The sequence below is a fragment of the Scomber scombrus genome, chromosome 7 (genome assembly GCF_963691925.1).
Source record: "Scomber scombrus chromosome 7, fScoSco1.1, whole genome shotgun sequence".
NCBI classification, from domain to species: Eukaryota; Metazoa; Chordata; class Actinopteri; order Scombriformes; family Scombridae; genus Scomber; species Scomber scombrus.
Window position 1 is genome coordinate 4,721,827 of NC_084976.1, and position 20,243 is coordinate 4,742,069.

Sequence of the window (20,243 nt, forward strand, 5' to 3'; positions counted from 1 at the left end):
TCCAGCACCCATTTATAATAGCAGTAAAAAGCCCTTATCCAACAGCCTTTTCATGCTTACTCCATTTACTCAGTCTGCTCCACACACAAAGACATTGTTCATTTTCCATATATGTGCAACAGAGTGACAAAGATGAAACTTCAGACACAGATACCAGAAATGGAAAGATGAGTAGTTGAAGAATATAATCTCACAAAGTTTGTTTTTTCCCCCTACCTACTGTGCGTCACATTGAAACATTTGCTCGTTGGGACAGATAAGGCACAAAGTGAATTTAAATCTTCATGACAAAGGAAGATGAGACGGCAAAGAAGTTCAAAGTAACTTGCTCATGCTTCAGTGATTACTGCTACGGTTAGTGTTGTTCTCCTGAGGCACCTCCATGACATGCTTCTCATCTACTTACTAGAAAACACTTTGGTTCGTGCAGCAGAGGATTCTGAATCCTTCCAGCTCCTTTTGCTCCAGTTTTATTAGACTACTGAAGCTTCAGCAGCATCGGTTAAGTAGATTTGAGATCATTTCCACATTGTATTATATCCCCTTTTATTGTTACATTTATTGCATTTAAAAGGAGAAGTTTATAAGATTTAGGGCGACCGATTGGCAGAAATGGAATATAATATTTATATACAAAATATATTTTTTATTAGTGTATAATCTCCTGAAAATAAGTATGACTGTGTTTTCATTACCTTAGAATGAACCCTTTACATCTACATAGGGAGCGGGTCCTCTTTTATGTGGCACATCATGTTTCTACAGTAGCCCAGAATGGACAAACTGGCTCTAGAGAGTCTTTCATGTTTTGCTTTTGTTTTTTAAAGTTTCGTAGCCACCTACACACTTGGAAGGAATAGGTTTGGGGTATTCAGCTACTTGCAATCTGCAACCTCACCATTAGATGTCACTAAATCAGTGGTCACCAACCCTGCTCCTGTAGAGCTACTGCACTGCATGTTTTAGGTATCTCTCTAACACACCTGATTTTAAGTATTGCTCATTATCAAACAGCTGAAGCTCGTCAAGGGGCTTGATGACAAGTTAGTTATTAAAATCAGGTGTGTTAGAGTGGGGAAAGACCTAAAACATGCAGGGCAGTAGCTCTCCAGGAGAAGGGGTTGGAGACCACTGCACTAAATGATTTGAAATTAAATGTTCCATCAACCTGCCCAGGGACTACGGGTGGAAAATAGCAACTTGCTAAAACCCGGTGCAATGCATCTCTCCTTGTTTTATACAGGGTTGATGTTTTATTGCGCACTGTCCCTGTTCAAATAAAAATGAAAAATGAAATCCCTACAGACTAGTCCTTTAAAGAGAGCTGAGATGTTTTAAGTATTCACAAAAGGTTTGCTACCCTTTCCACCTTACACATGACACTGCATTGACACTGGGAGATATAGTGGTTATGTCCAATGTGATTTTATTTTTCTTGTATAGATTTATTAAAAATCAGATAAAAATATAAATAAAAATCCAATTCTGGGTGTTTTTTTGCTATTTAGAAAACCCTGAAAAAGTCTGGCATGCTCGCCCAGCCGTAGTGAAGCGCTGCCAGACTAATAAAATGTCTCCTTGACAGCAGGCAGTACTAGTTGAGTGGTATCTCAATGATGTCCTGCTCAATGATCTCCCCCTGTGGGATGGCAATGAGTTCCTGAGAGCTCTTCTTGCAGCTCAGCCCTGTGAAGGGGCTGCACCAGGACAGGGAGAACGACCCACCAAACGCCACCTCCATGGCTTCTCGACATGGCACCTTCGCCCATCTCCCAGTCTCTCCCTTCAGACGCTCGATCCCCTGCGCAAGACGGAACAGTGAGGTTATGAGGTGAAAGCAGTCGAACTATCTGTCATCTGCATGCAGCATCATTCATAACTATGAGACAAAGGTGACAACGGTACGAAAACTGCAAAAACACACTATGGTTTGCTCTAAGACATGGTACAAGTCTATTTTAATACAATACTCATTTGCTATATGTATGTCGAAAGACTTGGTTGCTGTAATCATTCCTCCTGTTCATAATAGCCATGAAGCAATCTGTCATTGTTATGTGCAACAGAAATTAAGAGTCTGCAACCATTCAAGCATTTGCTAATTATCACTAAACACAAAGACTGAGATTGAGGAATAGATCATTGTAAGAAGTAAACTAATTAGTAATTAAGCTTTTTTGTGGAAATACCATTTCAGACACATTAACAATCAAAGCTGAGTATTCTTAATGTCTTATAAGATGTGTGGAGTGGCTCTTTAAGTTCATTAAAGTTAATGGAAGGATATGGTTTGGCGTCACATATGACTGACTAAGAGTTTGAGCTATGGCTGGGTTCAGGAGAAAGTGAGGGGAAGGAGACCAGCACGAAACCTACATGGCTTGCCACAGCTTAACAAGGAAACCCAAAGAGGGAATTTTACACTAAAAAGACTGAAATTTTAGAAGATACTATGGCTGTCACTTTTTATGTACACTTTGAACAACCATGTACCATATTTTACAGGCGTGGTTGTCATTCTAATAAATGTCCTGTTGGCCTCAGTAAGTTAGACAATTGTAGAATTGTCTAACTTACTAGATTCAAAGCTTCTTATTCATTTGAACTTCATTTTTTAAGTGATAGCTTTAGAAGAGTCCCACATAATTTGACAGACTCGACATTCATAATTGCTTCATCTGAACTTTGGATTAGTTTTTAGAAAAAAAGGACAGTGGATTTAGTCTGCTGTGTAGCTGTGAAGGATCTCTTTACATGCAGTAAACAGGAGGAACAGTTCCAGCAACCAATAACTATCATCATACATATGAAATGTGAGTATTGTGTTAAGATAGTTTTGTATTTTTTCAATTATCATTTAAATATGTTGATTCATTTGCTTTTTAAAAAACATACACAAGATTTAATAAATACTGAACAAAACATGCATCTTACAAAAAAAAGAAAAGTCTAAGGAAGAAGCAGATGGTGAAAAACAGTGCATGCATCGTATCACACACATAAAAGCTCACTCATTCATTCATAACGTTTGGTTGAATCTGAAACAGCCAAAAATAAATGAAAGGGAAGAAGAGTTGTTGCCCTTCCGATTAGAAATCTGCATGCGTGTGATGTTTTAAGCTTGGATGGGGACAGCTAAGTGTGACCTCTGTTGCGAGCTTACCTCTGTCAAGATTATTAAGAGTTGTCTGCTTCAGAAAGCTTTTTGGCAAGAGCAAGTTATCAACCAAAGCAAATGCAATGAGTGGAAAGGGGAAAAAGGCAGATTACAGATGCTGAAGAGGGAGCAGAATGAAAGTATGAACGCGGGGAAGTGAGAGACAAGTGAGAGAGGGACTGTGCAGCGGAAGAGTGGAAACCTTTAACATTACTTGAACATAAATACCATTGACATAAGAAGCCCTCCACATTCAAAGGAAAATAAATACATCCCCAAAAATAAGCAAGCAAACACGTTTCTTTTTGCATTGCAACTGAGAAGTATTTATTCTCTGCGCATGTGCTGAAATCTCTTCAGAATATTTAAGAAAGAATTAAAATTTCTGTAAAAAACAAATCACCTCCAGCGTCACTCTCACCTGCAAGACTTGGCACCATCATACCAGCAGTCACATACGATACTAAACTATCCTTCACCTTTACCATGCATTCAGATAACAAAAAAAAAAGATACATACAATATCATGTAAACAAAGAAGAGAAGAAGAAAATGCACAGGTTCAAATCATGAATAATATAAATAGACTTTTTTTTAGTATTTGTGTAAATGTGAATGGTTGAAGTTAATACTTTGTTAAATGCTTTTAAGAGTTAATGTTTTATAGGCTGTTTCCCTTTGACTCCAGCAAATTTTCTCCAGCGAGGGAAAATTTGAACTTAAGACCTAGCGAGTGTCCCTTTTTTTGACGAATTTCACGTCGAAGCTTTCCCGGACAATCGTGATTAAATTTGGCAACATTAAAAACACGGTCAAGTGTTCATGCACACGCACACACACACAGGTAGCATTGGTGTAACTGTGGGTGGGGCGGGTATTCTGTCTTTGCAACAAGGAACGATTGGTTGATTCATTGATGGACAGAAAATTACTTACGTTTTTTTTAATCGTTGATTAATTGATTTGAGTTGTATTTTTTAAGCAAAAATGCAGATTTTCTTGTAGTAGTGTGTGATCTTGTCAATCGAGCTGCCTCGCAAGGTAAGATGATGATAGACAGATGGTTCATCCAATCACCTGCCGAGTATTTTTTTTAAAGCGCCTGCCCTTTTCCAAAAGTTTCCAATGACGACTTCCGAGATGGTTCTGTGTAACGAATAGGGCTGGGTATCGTTTGAAAAATTACGATACCAGTACTAATCCAAGAGTGCATTTAGTGCTCTTGCTTTTTCCCCAGTGTAACAGGTGTGTAGTGTAGACACACTTTAGAGCATTTAGGTGGCATCTCGGCTGCTGAACTGCTAAGCACGTGGACTAAAATTCACTGCGACTTCACCACCACAGACGGGTTGTAGCTGCTGTGGTAGTGGACCAATCACATGTCACATTAAATCAAAGAACGCTTGCATTGACAAGTCTATACTAATAGTCACACTTTCTAGCTCTGGGTGCAGAAAGGATGGATTGCAGGTATCGTTTGACAAGAGACGTTTCCATACTACTTGGTACCAATTTATTTCAGTCAATACCTCAAAGGCATTGCGTACCGATACCCAGCCTTAGTAACAAACCATCTGGAGCGTCAGGTTAATTTTCTGGTATTTTATAGATGAAAAGATGACTCAATTTATCAAGGAAATAATCAGCGAATAAATCGATGATGAAAATAATAGTTAGATGCAGCCCTGAAACTATGTTACAACATGTTTTCCGTTTGAAAAAGACGAGTGGAGGTGGATAATTTTATTAACTGTAACCATTTCACTTGCTAGGATGATTCAGTAACACCTACCAAGGCTAAACAAGCTGGCACATTCAAGGACTGATTCTGCTTCCTGGTTTGATTTGGCAATAAAAATTAAATAAATTAAATACATTTCCGCTTTGTTCATGTCAAGCATGTATCAGAGAGGAATCAGGGAGAATGTTCCACACTTAGGCAACATGAAGGTATTTCAATCATTTAAAAAAATGACAAAACAAACTGCCTTTTTGGGACTTGCATGTACAGTAACAGTGTCAAAGGGAAACCTGTTGTGAGGCTCACATGCAACACTTATAAATAAAAAAAAAAGGAACACTTGACTGTAAGCAGCATTACCTTTTTTTGGCAACTTGTGCATATTATATTATAATATTACGTATAATATTTTCACAATCTTAATGGACCAAATGTCCACAATAATGATGGCAAACTGTTCCTTCATGTGCTGCATTTGGCACCATTTAAAAGGGATCTGTTTGCAGAATGGCTTCTACATTGTTTTTCCTGAATCTCACCGTTCTTGTTGGTACCCATTTAAAAAAGGTTTATTTTGTCCATGTCTGGAACACACACTACTGACTACTGTCTGACAAGTGGAAGATTTAAAGGGTCAATTCACCCAAATTACAAAAAAGACCTCTAGTGGTTTCTGGCCAAGCAGATAATTTTGGTTTTACACGCCCTGGTTCTGAAACATGAGTCTCTAACATTACTGCCACCACGGTACAATAGAGGTGAATCATGGATGTATTATAAGTGCTGGATACTGGATCAAAAGTGGCACCCGTTCAGTCCTATAAGAATTGCTCGGGTAGAGCATAAAAACATTCTAGCTTCCGGGCTTACTTCCATGTTATGCAGCCCACTATACAGTAGTAATGCCCCTCTCGGCCCACACACTTCACATTGTGAGGATGTCACAGATTTTTAAATCACTTTTTCTTGGCTCAAGGAAAGTTTTAAAACCTCCATGGATAAAACTTCATTATAGATACAGTTATAATTCATCTTGTTTGCAGTTTGAGGTGACCTGTCAACAGTTTTACAGGCATATCTTTTACAATGGTGGTCTATGGGGAAAATGATGTTTGGGCCGCTGAAATACTACAAGTGACCACTGGGAAAATCGTCTGATGGCTGAGAGGCAGCTCATAGACTGTATATAATAAATGGACGCAACATCCGTGACGTCACCCATTGGTTTGTGGACTGCTGCTCGGAGGCCAATAGTTTCCGATCTGAGCAGCGCCATCTTGAAAATTTCAGGTGCATGCCGGGAAAAATAAAAACACGGATTCTACTTATATGGACGGGGCGGGGGAGGTTGCGAGGGCTGGATCTACCACAGTCTACACCGGCAACCTGGTGATGCTAACCAAGTTAGCTGTTACGACTAACTATAACCACAAAACTCCGGAAAAAACTGTCGGAAAAGTCCTTTTGACACCAAAACGGTCGCCCCCTGGTGGTCTTTTGATAGAATGCAGTTTTAAGTTACTTCCGCGTTGGCCTCATTTCAGAGGACCGGCTGGATCAGGCGGGTAGTTACCCGCCTGATCCAGCTCTTATAATACATCCATGAGGTGAATGGAATCAAGTTTGTGGAACTGGAAATTACATTTAACATTTGACTGGTCTAAAACAACATGACTCTATAGGCATCCTTAAATACATTTGTTTCTGCTGTATATGTGCAAGTATATATTTGGTTGTATTCATTTTTTCACACGCATCTTATTTAAATGTTCTTTGTATTGACGAAGGCCACAAACCCAAACACTTCATTACATTACTTTTGGTTACAGAGGGTATCTACTGTATTGAGTGGAAGCAGAAGGTTCAGGGGTGGATATCGAAAATCTGGACACCAAAAAACTGTAACTACCTGCATGACCAGACACCACCGCAAATAAGTGAGAAAATAAGTGTGAATAAGTAGGGGTTTTTTTGTAATTCATCTGCCCTTAACCCTTTAAGAAAAGCAACAGTAAACACAGAGCAAGAAAAGAGGTTCCTGATACAAAGACAAATAGAAGAAATAGGCCAGAAAGAAAAACAGATTGATCACAGTGTTTGCAAACAGGAACACAAACCCAAAATGTTTCTTTTTCTCTGCAACTCGACTTACTGAAGGCAACACATAAAATAAACGTCTAGCGCACTTAGTCGGTGACACAAAACAAAAAAAGCAGATGGGAAAAGCTGTCCATGGCTAGTGTGGGAGATGCAAAGTAAATTTTCGGCACTGGGAGCGACAGGCCGCCATAGCTGAGCTCAGTGTAGGTAAGGGGGGGCTGTGCTGGGCGTCCCACTTTGGTTCTGACCCCCCTGGCCGCCTTGTTCCCCGCGCGAGCTCTCACACCACATACTGGTAGGTCTCAGCCTTCCCGTGGTCGGGGGTGGAGAACGGGCTAAACCACAATATGGAGAAAGGGTGTCCGAATACCGCCCTCATGTTCATCCACTTAGTTTTTTTAGACCATCTTCTCTCTTCCTTTTTCAATTGCTCTATGCCCTGAAAACGAGAGACAACCACACTTCAGTTGGTGTGTGCTTTGGTGACCCAGTCAATCATCACAAACCAAATTCCAAATACCAAATTCTCTGTTTCAACTAGCTAAATATGAAAAAATAAAACCCCAAATCTTCTTTCTTGAGGATTCCTGAGAATCACTTGGGCCATGGAGTGATTTCTCTTCCAAAATAATGTTTCCCTGTGTGTTGTACGGCCCTCAATTTATTTATATATATGTATGTATATATATCAAACCCCACTCTCTTTAATTAAATGGTAAATTGCCTCCCATGTCTCTGACCTGGAGTTGCAGACAAAAAGAAGCTCGGAGCAGGGAAAGGAGTTTGGTTTGGTGAGCTACGATACACTGGCACACCAAGCTGACACCAAACTTCAGAGAGGATACTGATTCCTTGATACTGATACATGATACAAATGTCAGGTGATTATAAAAATACATTTCTGTCTTTTAAGTGCAGCATATAGTGATTATACCACTTTAACCACTATGTTTGTGGCTTCAGCAAATAGTGAAACCTCTGAGTGATTTCATGGGCACATCCTGCAGCTTAAATAATGAAACCTGCACATAAAATGACATCAGACAATTCAGTATTTTGTTTGGCCCAATCGAGATGTTCTCCTCTTATAAATTATAGGAGTGTTCATTATATGTAGTTATTTTTGTCTAGAGTCAATTTTGTTTTAAGACCAGTAAATCTACTTGGGTGTGTTTTAAATTCTGTTTATGGGGCAACTTTTGTAATTCCATTCAGATGACGGATTGTGCTCTTTAAGGTAACTGCCAAAATAAAGAAAGCAGCTGAGAGCCAAATTCAAATCTGGTTTAGGAGAATATTAGCTGACTGCTTTTTGTTGTTTCCAGCAGACTCATTTGCTTCTGATTGCTGATATGACGTCATCACACAGCAAAGGCAGTGTATCTAATAAATGATGAGATGCGTCAGTCTCTGATTCAGCTCAGCAGGTCAATGATTGATCACATGAATCGCAGCCTTGCAGGGATGAATCAGAGCAGCACGTCGCAATTTCGGGATAAACCCTCCTGAGTTTTTACTGGCAGGGCTCTCAAAAATCACCTGTGCTACACATAAGACACTTAGTAAATAAGAATGTCACAGTGAGCATTGTGAAAGCTGCACAGTGACAACAATTCATTTGCTTTTAAAAGGCTCTGAGTATTGAACTTTCTGTCTTTTTGGCAGTTACTTGCATTTCAGACATTTAGCCTCATGCAAGAACAGATTTGTATGAAAAGATTTCTTAAATTACACATTACTGAATTAAGAAATTTGGTGGCATTCACCAACAACGCTAAATGTGTGATTTTAGACAGCAACACTTGCAGCACAGTGGTGAGAAGTTCTTCTTTTATTTTAGGTTTATTAACTATTTTTACTCCTGTTAAACAGTGAAAGTTTACACTAGTTTAAGAGAATTTATTGAATCTAACTTATCACAGAAATATCAGCAAACCTCACAGAAAACTAATAAGAGGGATTCAGGCTAAAAATACATAAATGTTCTTGCATGAGACCCGTTGTTTTCAATAAAAGCAAAGACTTGCAGGGAATTCATTGCACCTTATTCTACCTCATGCTGAAGGGGGCGAGAGATGTCACGAAGCTGTTAACCGTCAAAGATGTTCACGTTAATGTTAAAAAAAGCAAAGGGTGGCAGCAGCAGCGGGGAGGTTTGACGAGCAGAAGGAATTAGGGAGTTAAAGAGGAGGGGGAGGAAGAGAGGGAGGAGGATTTGTCGGACACTGAACGGGTCACTTACGGTCTCGTCGGTACAGATGGAGTGGACTTGGGTGCCGAACATCACAGAGGTGAAGATTAGGAAGAGGAGCGCCTCAAAGCACAGGAGTATGAGGAGTATGACTGTTGCTGGAGGAGAGAAGGAACTGCACTCTGGGGGGGGGGGGGGGGCACGGAGGAAGAGAAGTGAAAGGGCAAAAGAAAGGATCGTATGAAGAGCTGCTACACACTACAATCAAACAAACTACTGCACTCTATCATGACTATATATTGCTTCATCTGCAGCACTACAGTAAGGAGACTACTGTGTGTCTGGGATCAGGAGAGGGTTGAATTGTTATGGAGGTAAGGAAACTTCTAACTATAGTTTTAGCACAAATACAAAGGGAAATTTATGGAAAAACAGTATTTAGGACAGCTTATAAATTCCTTGCCTGTGCTGTGCCACCCATTCTCCAAAATCTGGGAACAACCAAGGTAGGTTTTAGTGTAAGTAGGAATCTTAAACTTTAAAATGACCCTCGATTTTTGAATGTACAGCTTAAAGTTAGGGGAATGGATAACATAATACATTGCAATGGAAATGGAATGAAAGTCTGGGGGCATAAAGTAGGTTTGTTAATGATAGGGTTCCTTTTCATCTTCAACCACAATGTCAACTGGTTTTCTCCACACATTATTTGAGTGCCCAAGAGTCTGAAGATTTACTGACTGTAGCCGTACTGCTGTAATGCAAAGTCTTAATCAATCACACACTGTAGCTACCGATTAGTAAAACAGTCTCCTTTGCCTGCTAATAACATCTCTTGTTCAAAGGTTGGTTTAGCTGCTTGACTTGTTGCAAAACATGCTAAAACTAGCATAACATAGTAACGTAGTCTGCTATCGTTTCTATTAGAAGGAAAGAGTGGTGTTCATGAATTAATGTCGCTCAACCATCCAAATCTTCCTGTAAATGTTCGCTGAAGAAATGTGACTATGCTATTCGGCATATCTTAGTAACGCTTATTTTAGCTGAGCAGGAATGTTGTGTTTAAACCTGCATGGTTTCCTGAGGAGAGTCAGTGTGTTGTGTAACTGCAGAGCACAGTCACATGGACAGTGTGTGTGAATAACAACTTCTTGCAAAAGAAACCAGTAACCATGGTAACTGAACCCAACAAAGATGAAGACAACTGTATCCTCAAAATGCCTTGTAAACTTTCGTGATGAAAAATTCGTGATGAAAACTAGACTATGATCCCTTCAGTTTTTGTTCACTAAAACTAACAAGAATCAAGTGAGTAAAACTTTATACTTTCAATAAAAGAGTAAGACCGTATCAAAATCGGGCACCAAAATTAATACTCTGATGCTCCCTTCAACACACACCTGTGTCTCAGCTTTAACAGAACAAGAACTAAACATGTCTAAGATGATGACAAAAAGGCTGAACACTGAAATTGAGCTGTACGGTATGTCACGTTGCAACTGGGCTGACAAACAGAACAGGTTTAGGAAGTGTGAAGGCCTCTGGGTGTCACTGACAACTCATTTGACACAAAAATCAAAATGGCTCACGGTGCACAGCTCAGTCTGCAGACGTGCCGTCCACATGCAACTCACGAGGATTCCCAGTGTGTTACGCAACACAGTTCCTTTGAAACACAGCAGCAAATGCAAACAAAAGTAGATTCCAGCAGGGCTGCCATTTCATTCTTAGTGGTAAATATGTTTTGGTACCTGTGGAGAGGGGCTATGGAGTATTATTTTAATATTCCTACAGCACTGTGAGATCTGAGGAGAAATTACTGTATAATTCATTTAATATTCATATTTTTTATCCCTAGGCACCATACATGAAAGGATAACTTTATCTTTGTATCATCAACAAACACCCTGAAGAGCTCAAATATGGATATGAATGTATCTAACACGCATAAATCTGTTATCAAAAGAACCAATAAAAAGCCTTACTGTTTCATTAGATGGCATATTCCTTTATAACAACATATGATCTAGTCTAATTCTGCTGACTGTGTATTTTTTTGTTTGATTTTTACATATAAAACAAAGCAATTACAATATGATTTCATGACTTTAGTTTTGTGGACCTGAATAAAGTGTGGGGGGAGGTTTAAATAAATGAATAAGACTCACTTGTCCAATCATCTTCAAAACAGTAGAGGAAATGGAAGACCACCATGACCATAGAGTGGAGAGAGATGAGTGCAATGTACATCTGAAAGAGACAAAAAAAAACAATAGAAGGGATAAGTTTCCACATACACTGACTGCAAAAATCCCCTTCCCCTGTAGAAAACCCTGTCACGTCTACATTTGTCCTCATTTAATGCACTGCAATGAATTTTCCCCATCTAACTCGTCCTCAGGGATGTGAAGAAGTAATGTCACCCACACATGCATAAAGACCTCTACATTTGCGTTATCTGTATTCACCTTCCCCCTGATGACAAAAAACATACAAACACTGGCCTGTAGCAACGTTCTTGGTTTGTTTTCAAACATCCCACATAATCCAGTGACTGACTGTGTTACTCTGTGTCTGTGTATGGGTGTCTGCTCGTGAACTTACTGTGAATAGCACAAAGTACTTTTGGTTGTTCTCCCCGACGCAGTTGTTAACCCAGGGGCAGTGGTGGTCCATCTTACGTATGCAGCGTTTGCAAACACTGTGAGAGTTACAGTAAAGTGAAATGAGGGAGAGGTGGAGGAGGAGATTAAGGCAAAAACACTGCTGGAGTGAAAGAACAGTTTCTATTTTACAAATGAACCAAATCAAAACACATCCCAGCAGTCTTCGGTGCGTCAAACCATTGCAGCTGTGAGCGTGGGATATTGGGTTTGTGAGTGGCTAATGCAGCAGCGAGACTCTTCTGTCCCTTTTCGCCCTACCTGCAGTGGTGCGCTCGGTCAGGCTTGATGCTGCAGCACTTGGGACATTTGTAGACCACCTGCCCCGGTTTCAGCTGAAGGCTTTCTATGTATTCCTTAGTGGCGTTCCCTTTTGGCACCGCCCCCTAGCAGGAAACAGACCGTACAGTACATGACTCCAGCACAATTTACAGCTCATTAAACATCATAATGAAATAAGTGTTCAGTGGCTAAATGCAGTATAGTTTTATCAAAGTTCAGCACAGTTATTCATCACTAATAACCCTGCAAAAAGCCGCACTTACAGGGTCAGTGCACATGGCCCTGAGGTGCGAGGCAAGGGCGAGGAAGGCCAGAATATTGAACAGAGTCCCGTTCACAATGTTATACGTCAGATTCTTGGAGGGCAGCAGCATTACGAACAGCACCACGAACTCGGCATACAACACCAGTATCCAGGTGATGACGGCGCACACGATGCCGCAAGCGTCCCTGATGAACCACATGGCGGAGGCAGAGGAGGAAGTGATGACGTCTTTGGAGATGGGGATGCGCTGCTCGTTCTGTAGGCAGTTGCCTCCCGCCAAGGTTGCGGCCTGCGCGCGGTTGTGCTCCACATCCCTGCATCTGTGCACTGGGCTCTTCATCCTTCATCTAAGCTTGATGGCTGCTGCTGCTGCCGGACCCGCTGTGCCTTCAGGCTTCAGTCTCAGTCACCACATGCTGGGGAGAGGAGCAGGAAGGTTGCAGGTCAGAGGCAGGTCAAAGATCAAAAGTGCTTTATTAAAGATATTAATGACTCTCAATCATCCTCTTAATAGTCCCCTGGATAATCTGTCATTGCACTTAGTTTTTTAAGTTTCCCTACAGTGCATATAAACAAACTGGCATGCATGGAAGAATATGCAGGTAGGTTTAGTTAGCCGGCAAGTTGCCCCTGATATAGATCTCTATGCAGTTAGCCATCATGTGGCTACAAGCAGATAGTTTCTGTGTTTACTTTAGTTTGGACTCAGAAACAAACCATTCATGTAAAAATTACATTTGGAAGGATGTAGGACAGTCAGCAGCTTGTCCCAATGTTTGCATAACACATAGAGACACAGTGGCCACATTTACATGAAATACAGCAGGCTTCATATATACCATGTACAGCAGACATGCCTGCAGTTCTGTTTAGAGATGAAATGACTAGCTGACCAGGTTCTCCACTGTGAGGACTTTCAGCTTTACTCTTTCTGATGTGACTGTAAACTGAATATATTTAGGTTTTAGGTAACAGTTGGATGAACCAGTAATTTGAGAGGTCACTAAGAGCTTTAAGTGTTAGAGTTTAATTACATTAATCTGAATTGTGATTAAGTTTTGCTTTTCTCTGCCATTTTGTAGACCAAACATTTAACAGACAAAAAAGAAACTAATTGGCAGATTATTTGATCCCATCAATCTGAGATAATTTATATTTTTTGAAATTTATCAAGCAAAAAGTAAAAAATGTGTTTGTTCCAACCTCAAACGTAGCATTTTCTTTGTTCTGTTATCGTTGTAAAATGAATATCTTTGGGTTATAGACAAAGCCAGAAATCACAACTTCCATGAACCCATGATTACTTCTCCAAATGTCCTGATTTGTCTAACCAACAGTCCCAACTCAAAGATATTCTATTTATCATCAGCAAATATTCATATTTAAGAAGCTGGAAGCACAGAAGTGGTTTGGTATCTTTGCTTAAAATATTAATGACTATCAAACATTATTTTCTAGATTGACTAATCAAATACTTGTGTCAACTCTACAAACCTGGCTTTGACAACTCTGTTTTCTACCACAACCAGGAGCAATGAACTTTGATTAACTGTGAACTTTGTACATGAAAAGTCCTGCCTAAAATGAAGTAAATGACACAGCAAAATCATGTATGATGACATAACTGTTTGATACAAGAATGTTGACTGAAACTGAACCTTCCTGTTCTGCAGAACACCTCTGTGTCTAGGTCTCTCATTATTATGGCCCTGAGTTAAAAAATATATATACAATAAGTGCCAGTAATATTTCACTGAAAACATTTCTCAATATTGTAGTGAATGTAAATATATTCTTTAAAATGAAAATACCCACAGACAGGAGATGGTGATCAAAATCAGTTGCCAAACATTTCATGGGTTGAGAAGAACTAAGAGTCCTATACAGACTGGAACCAACTAATAAAGAAATCTTATGACAATAAGCAAGTGAAACCTCATCAGTGGTGTTGGCCTGTCAATGCTGTGTCACTGTGGAGGTCAAAGGAAACAGTGTGCAGCACAGTGCAGCTACCTCTACATCACTACCAGCAGCTGGATGAAGGATCACTGACTGGATGAAGGATCACTGACTGGATGAAGGATCACTGACTGGATGAAGGATCACTGAGTGGATGAAGGATCACTGACTGGATGAAGGAATCACTGAATGGATGTAGAGGTCACTGACAGGATGGAGAGGTCATTGAAAGTTGTTGAACAGTAACCTGGAATCTGTGCTCATCATTGTACATAAAGCCACTAAATAACATTTTATTCACCCTCCTAGATTATATACATATAAAGTTACATTTTCACAAGATTGACTGTGACATATAATAGAATTAAAACACTATTATTGATCACATTTAAAAAATCTGAAAATGCGCATAGAATGTGGGTCATTGGTTCCAAATCCTAGAGCAGTTTCTCTGTCGCTAAGTAACCAAACTAGTAGCTTTATCTTTAGCCAGGTAAGGTAGTTATAAAACGGTTAGAAATGCTAAACCTGAACAATTACAGTAAATGCAGCCATTACACCGCTTTACTGTTAAGTTAGAGGTAATAACAGTTTATAGGCCTGTATGGAGCTGAAACCTGACTAACTGACTCCAAACACCAGTCAGACCACCGTAGCTTAGCCGTTGAGCTAACATGTTACATGAAGCATTTACTGACCTGTTTGAGAATATCTGTCAGGGCAGTGTCCTTCACTTCAGCTGTAAAGCGATACAATCCCCAGAACGTCTGTCTACTTTCATATCACATTTACTAACGTTTTATTTCCTCTGAATCTCACCTGAAATGATGAGCATCCTTCGGTCGCTTTCGTCGTTGCTAGATAGCTTCCCTTCTTCTCTCCCTCCGCCCCTTCACCAACAACAAGACGTCTTGACGTACGGGGAGGACGTACCTGAAGCGAGCCAATGGGGCCGTGAGAAAGGTTTCGAGCCTTCCTACGTCAGATGGACATGTCCAGACACACCTATTTCCCATACATGTTCCACAAATGTAGATTCTTGAAAGTAACCCATAATTTCATCAGATATTAATTGGAATTTGTTGAATATATTAAAATGCTAGATTTTATTAATACAACAAAAAGTAACAAAACGGTCAATATATATATATAGAGAGAGAACTCTTTGAAGAAGAGTAATGTAAACCTTTTCCCTTTGCAATGCTGAATTTTTGTTTTCAATGCACTTTATGAATCCCACTTTTTATTTATTTATTTATTTTCTTCAATTCTATGTTTTTATTAACGTATTTGATTTTGAATTAATTTCTAGTACCCCTTGATTGAATTGCTTGTTGAGCACTTGTCTGCTTGCTTTTGTACATGCTGTTTTCTGAAATAAGGTTTGTAATAAAAATAAATTAATTAAAGCACACACACAAAAAATAAATATATATATATATATATATATATATATATATATATTTCCCATACATGTTTAAAATAACAACAATAATAATAATACCAAGAGGTGAAGGTTGCATGATGGAAATGATAGCAAGCATAACTTACTGTAATTTTGTTGGAACTTAAAAGAGTAGAAGTATGTCTAGATAAAGGTTTCCAGTTGGAATCTCAGATAAAATAATTCAAAACTCCTTGACTTATGTTAATTATTATATGAAACTAGACAATTGATTTATGGTTCACTTATTTATTTATTTATTCATTCATTCCTTCATTCTTCCTTTCTCTTTCACTCCAATTGAAATAATGTGACAGGGAAAAGGAGGTGGATGATGGCTAAAATATATATAATATAAATAAAATGAAATATAATGGAGATACAATATATCAGTGTGAGTGTGGGCTGGGCTATGACTATACTATACTGTATTGTCATTTGTCTGTTTAATTTAACCTACGTCTGAAGGTATTCTGATTAAACGCAACTAAATGTGTGTGTGGTATGTTGATGTGTGTACGTCTAGAATGGCAGCCAGGGAGAGCTTTGCTTATATTATGTGACCTCCAGATATATGAGTTTACATGTATGTCTGCTATATATTGTATTTACTGTATTATATCACCAACAAAGTTATGTTACCTCCACTGAAGTAGAGGATGGTTTCACTGTTTACACATACAAATTTGATGTGTAAACAGTGGATAGGTTCCAGGCCTTGGGGACTCAAAATAGTCATACCATAAATATTGTAACATCAAACAGAAATAAAACATGTGGAAGATTGAGATCTATCAGACCTACCTCTACACCTGGATAGATACCAGACAGCTGGGTTTAGAGATTTTAACTGTGTGTAGAAACTTGCACTGAGTCCAAATTGGGTACTACTATTAAAGGATGGGTTCACATTTTTCCTAGTCTGTCTTAAAACAATACTTACATGCCCATATGTACATTGAAACTGTTTTTGGTCGCTGTAATTGTTCCTCCTTTCTATATTGGCTGTGGAGAGACTTCCTAAAGTGATTCAAGTGTAAGAGATGGGGAACAAAACCCACATTCATGTACTATTAATGCATTCAATAACCTAAACTTCTTCCCCGGAGTTGTCTGTGCTTTCTCGTCTCACAGGTAATCTGGGCCTGTAGACGTCCGGATGACAGATTCCAGTTCCCGGACCTTCTAGCTTCAATGTTTATTTTCTATGTGCTTCTCTCTCTCTCCTATTCTTGCTCTCTCTCCTCTCTACCCCAACCGGCCGAGGCAGATGGCCGCCCACTTTGAGCCTGGTTCTGCCTGAGGTTTCTTCCTGTTTTTTCTTGCCATTGTCGCTAAGTGCTTGCTCATGTGGGAATGTTGGGTCTCTTTAAAATTAAAACCTGAAGAGTACGGTTTAGAACCTGCTCTATGTGTAAAGTGCCTTGAGATAACTTTGTTGTGATTTGGCGCTATACAAATAAAGATTGATTGAGATTGATTGATTGACATTGCTCATTCTGTGCAGAAACTGCAATCTAAATGTAATGATATCACCTGATATTAGTCTATTGCAGATAGAGTGGCATCTGTGTATGGTTGATAAGTAACAAGAAACTGCTGTACAGAAAAGCCAAACTAGGTTAGTGTCACTGTTACATAATTTGCACTACTTTATTTTTCAACAGTGCATCTATTTTTTAAGATCGTTAAAACTTTGAATATTAATACAGCCTGCCTTTACTTTAACGGCACAATTTCGTTAAACTATTGTAATTTATTTTTGCTTTGATATGCTTATATTTACTCCTAGTTTTCTTTTAAACAATTATTTTGTTCTATTCATACATGTGCTAGGGATTTGTCCTGTCACAGTTATGCTGCTTTATGGTTTGTATATTACATCATTGTTTTATAACGCATTAAGAAAATAAAGTGTGAAAAGTAAGAGACGCTCTTTTACTCCACAGATCTAAAGCTTCATATTCATCACTAGAGGGCAGTGCTATACAAACAACATGCTTTTGTAACAGTGGATACAATACACTGTATTTAGTTTGTGGCTCCACAGCACATAATCTGAACTGAAAACCATTAAGTCAGAGAGTACTCCAGCTGTCAGCCTTCATATCTTCATATATTGGACTGAACAACATACTTTACAAGCAGTAAAGATCACAGAGTCTTCCACCGCCTTCACAGCACACATGCAGCAGGACCTCAGTATGAGTTCTTTCAACATGGAGTATCATGTAGTTGTGAAACTTTGAGGAGAGTGGATTCTTGCGTAAGCAGCCTCATATGGATTCTTCCATCTTCCATGAGGAAAACTGAAAATATCCTCCTGAGCCAAAAGAAACAACCAGAAGTTTATAAAAAATATTATGTCATTCATCATATAAAGTAAATGTAGTTGCAGTATGGTTACAAAAACATATGGGGGGGGGAAATTTAATCTGTTTTTCACCTTTGTCCACATAGCAGTGTTTTCCATGTATGGCACATATAAAAATGAAATGTTAACCCAAGTTAGTGTGAATGCTTAACAAGATTACAGACTGTGATATTTTTTGCTGTAAGGTCTGAGGTTTCAAAGAAAATATAATGGTGTATTCATCATGACCATGAAGCTGTGCAGCTATGCCTGCACTCCAGGGTCCAGGTCAGAAATATTCCAATTTAACTGGACCCATGCTAGCCACCCCCTAACCACCCACCAACCACCTCCCTCCACCTTTACACAACAGCAACACACATACACACACACACACACACACACACACACACAGGTAGATGTTGTTCTCAGTGTCTGGTCCCTAATGATGTGCTGTAACAGATATATCTCTCTTCACAACAAATGGAAACAGCTGCAAATTTCCATTAAAAATAGTACAACTTTATAATCTCCTGAGACAAAGTCAGTCTCAGGAGAGACATTTCACAAAATCTCTCAACAACCAGAACAACTTCCTCTATTTTATAGCTTTGACAGAGCACCACAAGAATGAAGAACCTACTGTTTTCTTTCATTTTATTGATCAGTTTCATTGCAGCGTGCCCAATGTGAATTATGCATGGTATTTTAAAATGAAAAGACATGATCTTCTAATCATCTCTAGGGAAGCTCACCTGCATCAAACTCATACAAGTTAAGATGAGTCCAACTTCGGTTGAATCAACAGGAAATGAGAAAGCTTAGTGCCTGAAATCAGATTCTTCTTAAGTTCAACAGGTCAGTCACCTGAAGCATCCTTTCATTTGCCATTACAGTCCAGTTCTCTTCTGCCTATTTCCTCTTGTCAAGGGAGTTTTCCTTTAGGATTTGCTACTGACCCATTAAGAGCAAAGGCTTTAGCGGAAGAAGAAGTGCTCTTACACTAATATGTTTCTTTTGAGGACGCATTAGGAAGGCCTTATAGAATCTCTCTAGGGAAATTCCTAAAAATTCTCTTAAAAATTGTTATGTCCCCTCCAAGCTACTTCGGATTTCCTACTAAATGACCTGTGTGGTTACAAGGCTATAAAGTAACCATAAAAAATATATTCTTTCTTTCGATTTTTGCAGAGTTAAAAGTCCCACTGTGGCCTGAAAGCTGTTCCAGAGGCTTTTCCATCTGATGAAAATGGCAAATTCCCTCTAAACTATGGTGCTAAAAAAACACTATAACAATAAAACCCGAATGTCATATCACTACTTTATCCTGAAGAAAAATGTCACTGTGCCTCTTCCCATATTTCTAACCTTAGATGTTTCACTGCGTGTCACATTGCATGTAATGTCAGCTCCACCAGCAGCCTGATGATGAATGCACATACATTTATATTCACTGCACTCTTTAAATGACTCATTTATCATTTAGCTCATTTGTCTTTGTTTTCTCACGGATGACACTTTGACATGTCACACGAGGACAAGCACAGGTGTAAATAATAAAGTAATGAGGGGCTGAATTCAATTAAGCCGTGTTAGTTTGAGAGTCCTGGCTCACTGTCATCGTCATCGTTTATGTCATTAGTAACACCTGTCAAAAAGTCCTTAGAGGATCATGAAAAGCTACTTGTGAACACATTTAACCATAGTTAATGTTAATAATGTTAATAATGTAATGATGAGTTTCTATATTAGTGAATCTACATACTCTCTAAATAAGACATTCCCTTAATGTGTGTGAAGTAATGAAGGACTTCTAACCTGTTACTTCTCAGTACAATGCACCAGCTCTTTATTTGAAGGACAATGAAACAGTGACTAGTTTAAAAAAACAAAAAAACAAAAAAAAACAGAAATGAATAAGTAGTTGTTTTATGAATATCTCACACTGCACTGTAACTTTGTATTCTGCTGTTTTTATCTCTTATTCTATTTTAGCTTAATTTAATTTCCAATTTCGTCTTATTTTGCCATGTGTTGCTTTTATATTCTGTCCTGATACATTTTATGTTTTATGTAAAGCACTTTGTC

At 38.9% G+C, this 20,243-nt stretch overlaps 1 protein-coding gene across 2 annotated transcripts; it reads right to left on the bottom strand.

The window, feature by feature from the left end:
• Window positions 1-812: 812 nt before the first annotated feature.
• On the bottom strand, window positions 813-15,240 carry LOC133983184 (palmitoyltransferase ZDHHC3-A-like). 2 transcript variants are annotated; one of them, XM_062422167.1, is made up of 8 exons: window positions 15,178-15,240; window positions 12,398-12,815; window positions 12,114-12,238; window positions 11,794-11,890; window positions 11,358-11,439; window positions 9,241-9,371; window positions 3,579-3,636; window positions 813-1,801 (listed from the first exon to the last, which is right to left on the bottom strand). In XM_062422167.1, exons 2-8 carry the CDS (start codon window positions 12,737-12,739, stop codon window positions 1,626-1,628), a joined length of 1,011 nt encoding a protein of 336 aa, XP_062278151.1. In that variant the 5' UTR covers window positions 12,740-12,815; window positions 15,178-15,240; the 3' UTR covers window positions 813-1,625. The 2 variants fall into 2 exon arrangements, with proteins under 2 accessions (XP_062278151.1, XP_062278152.1); XM_062422168.1 differs by lacking the exon at window positions 3,579-3,636 and adding an exon at window positions 15,057-15,125 and having other exon boundaries at window positions 15,178-15,215.
• Between the last annotated feature and the right edge of the window lie 5,003 nt (window positions 15,241-20,243).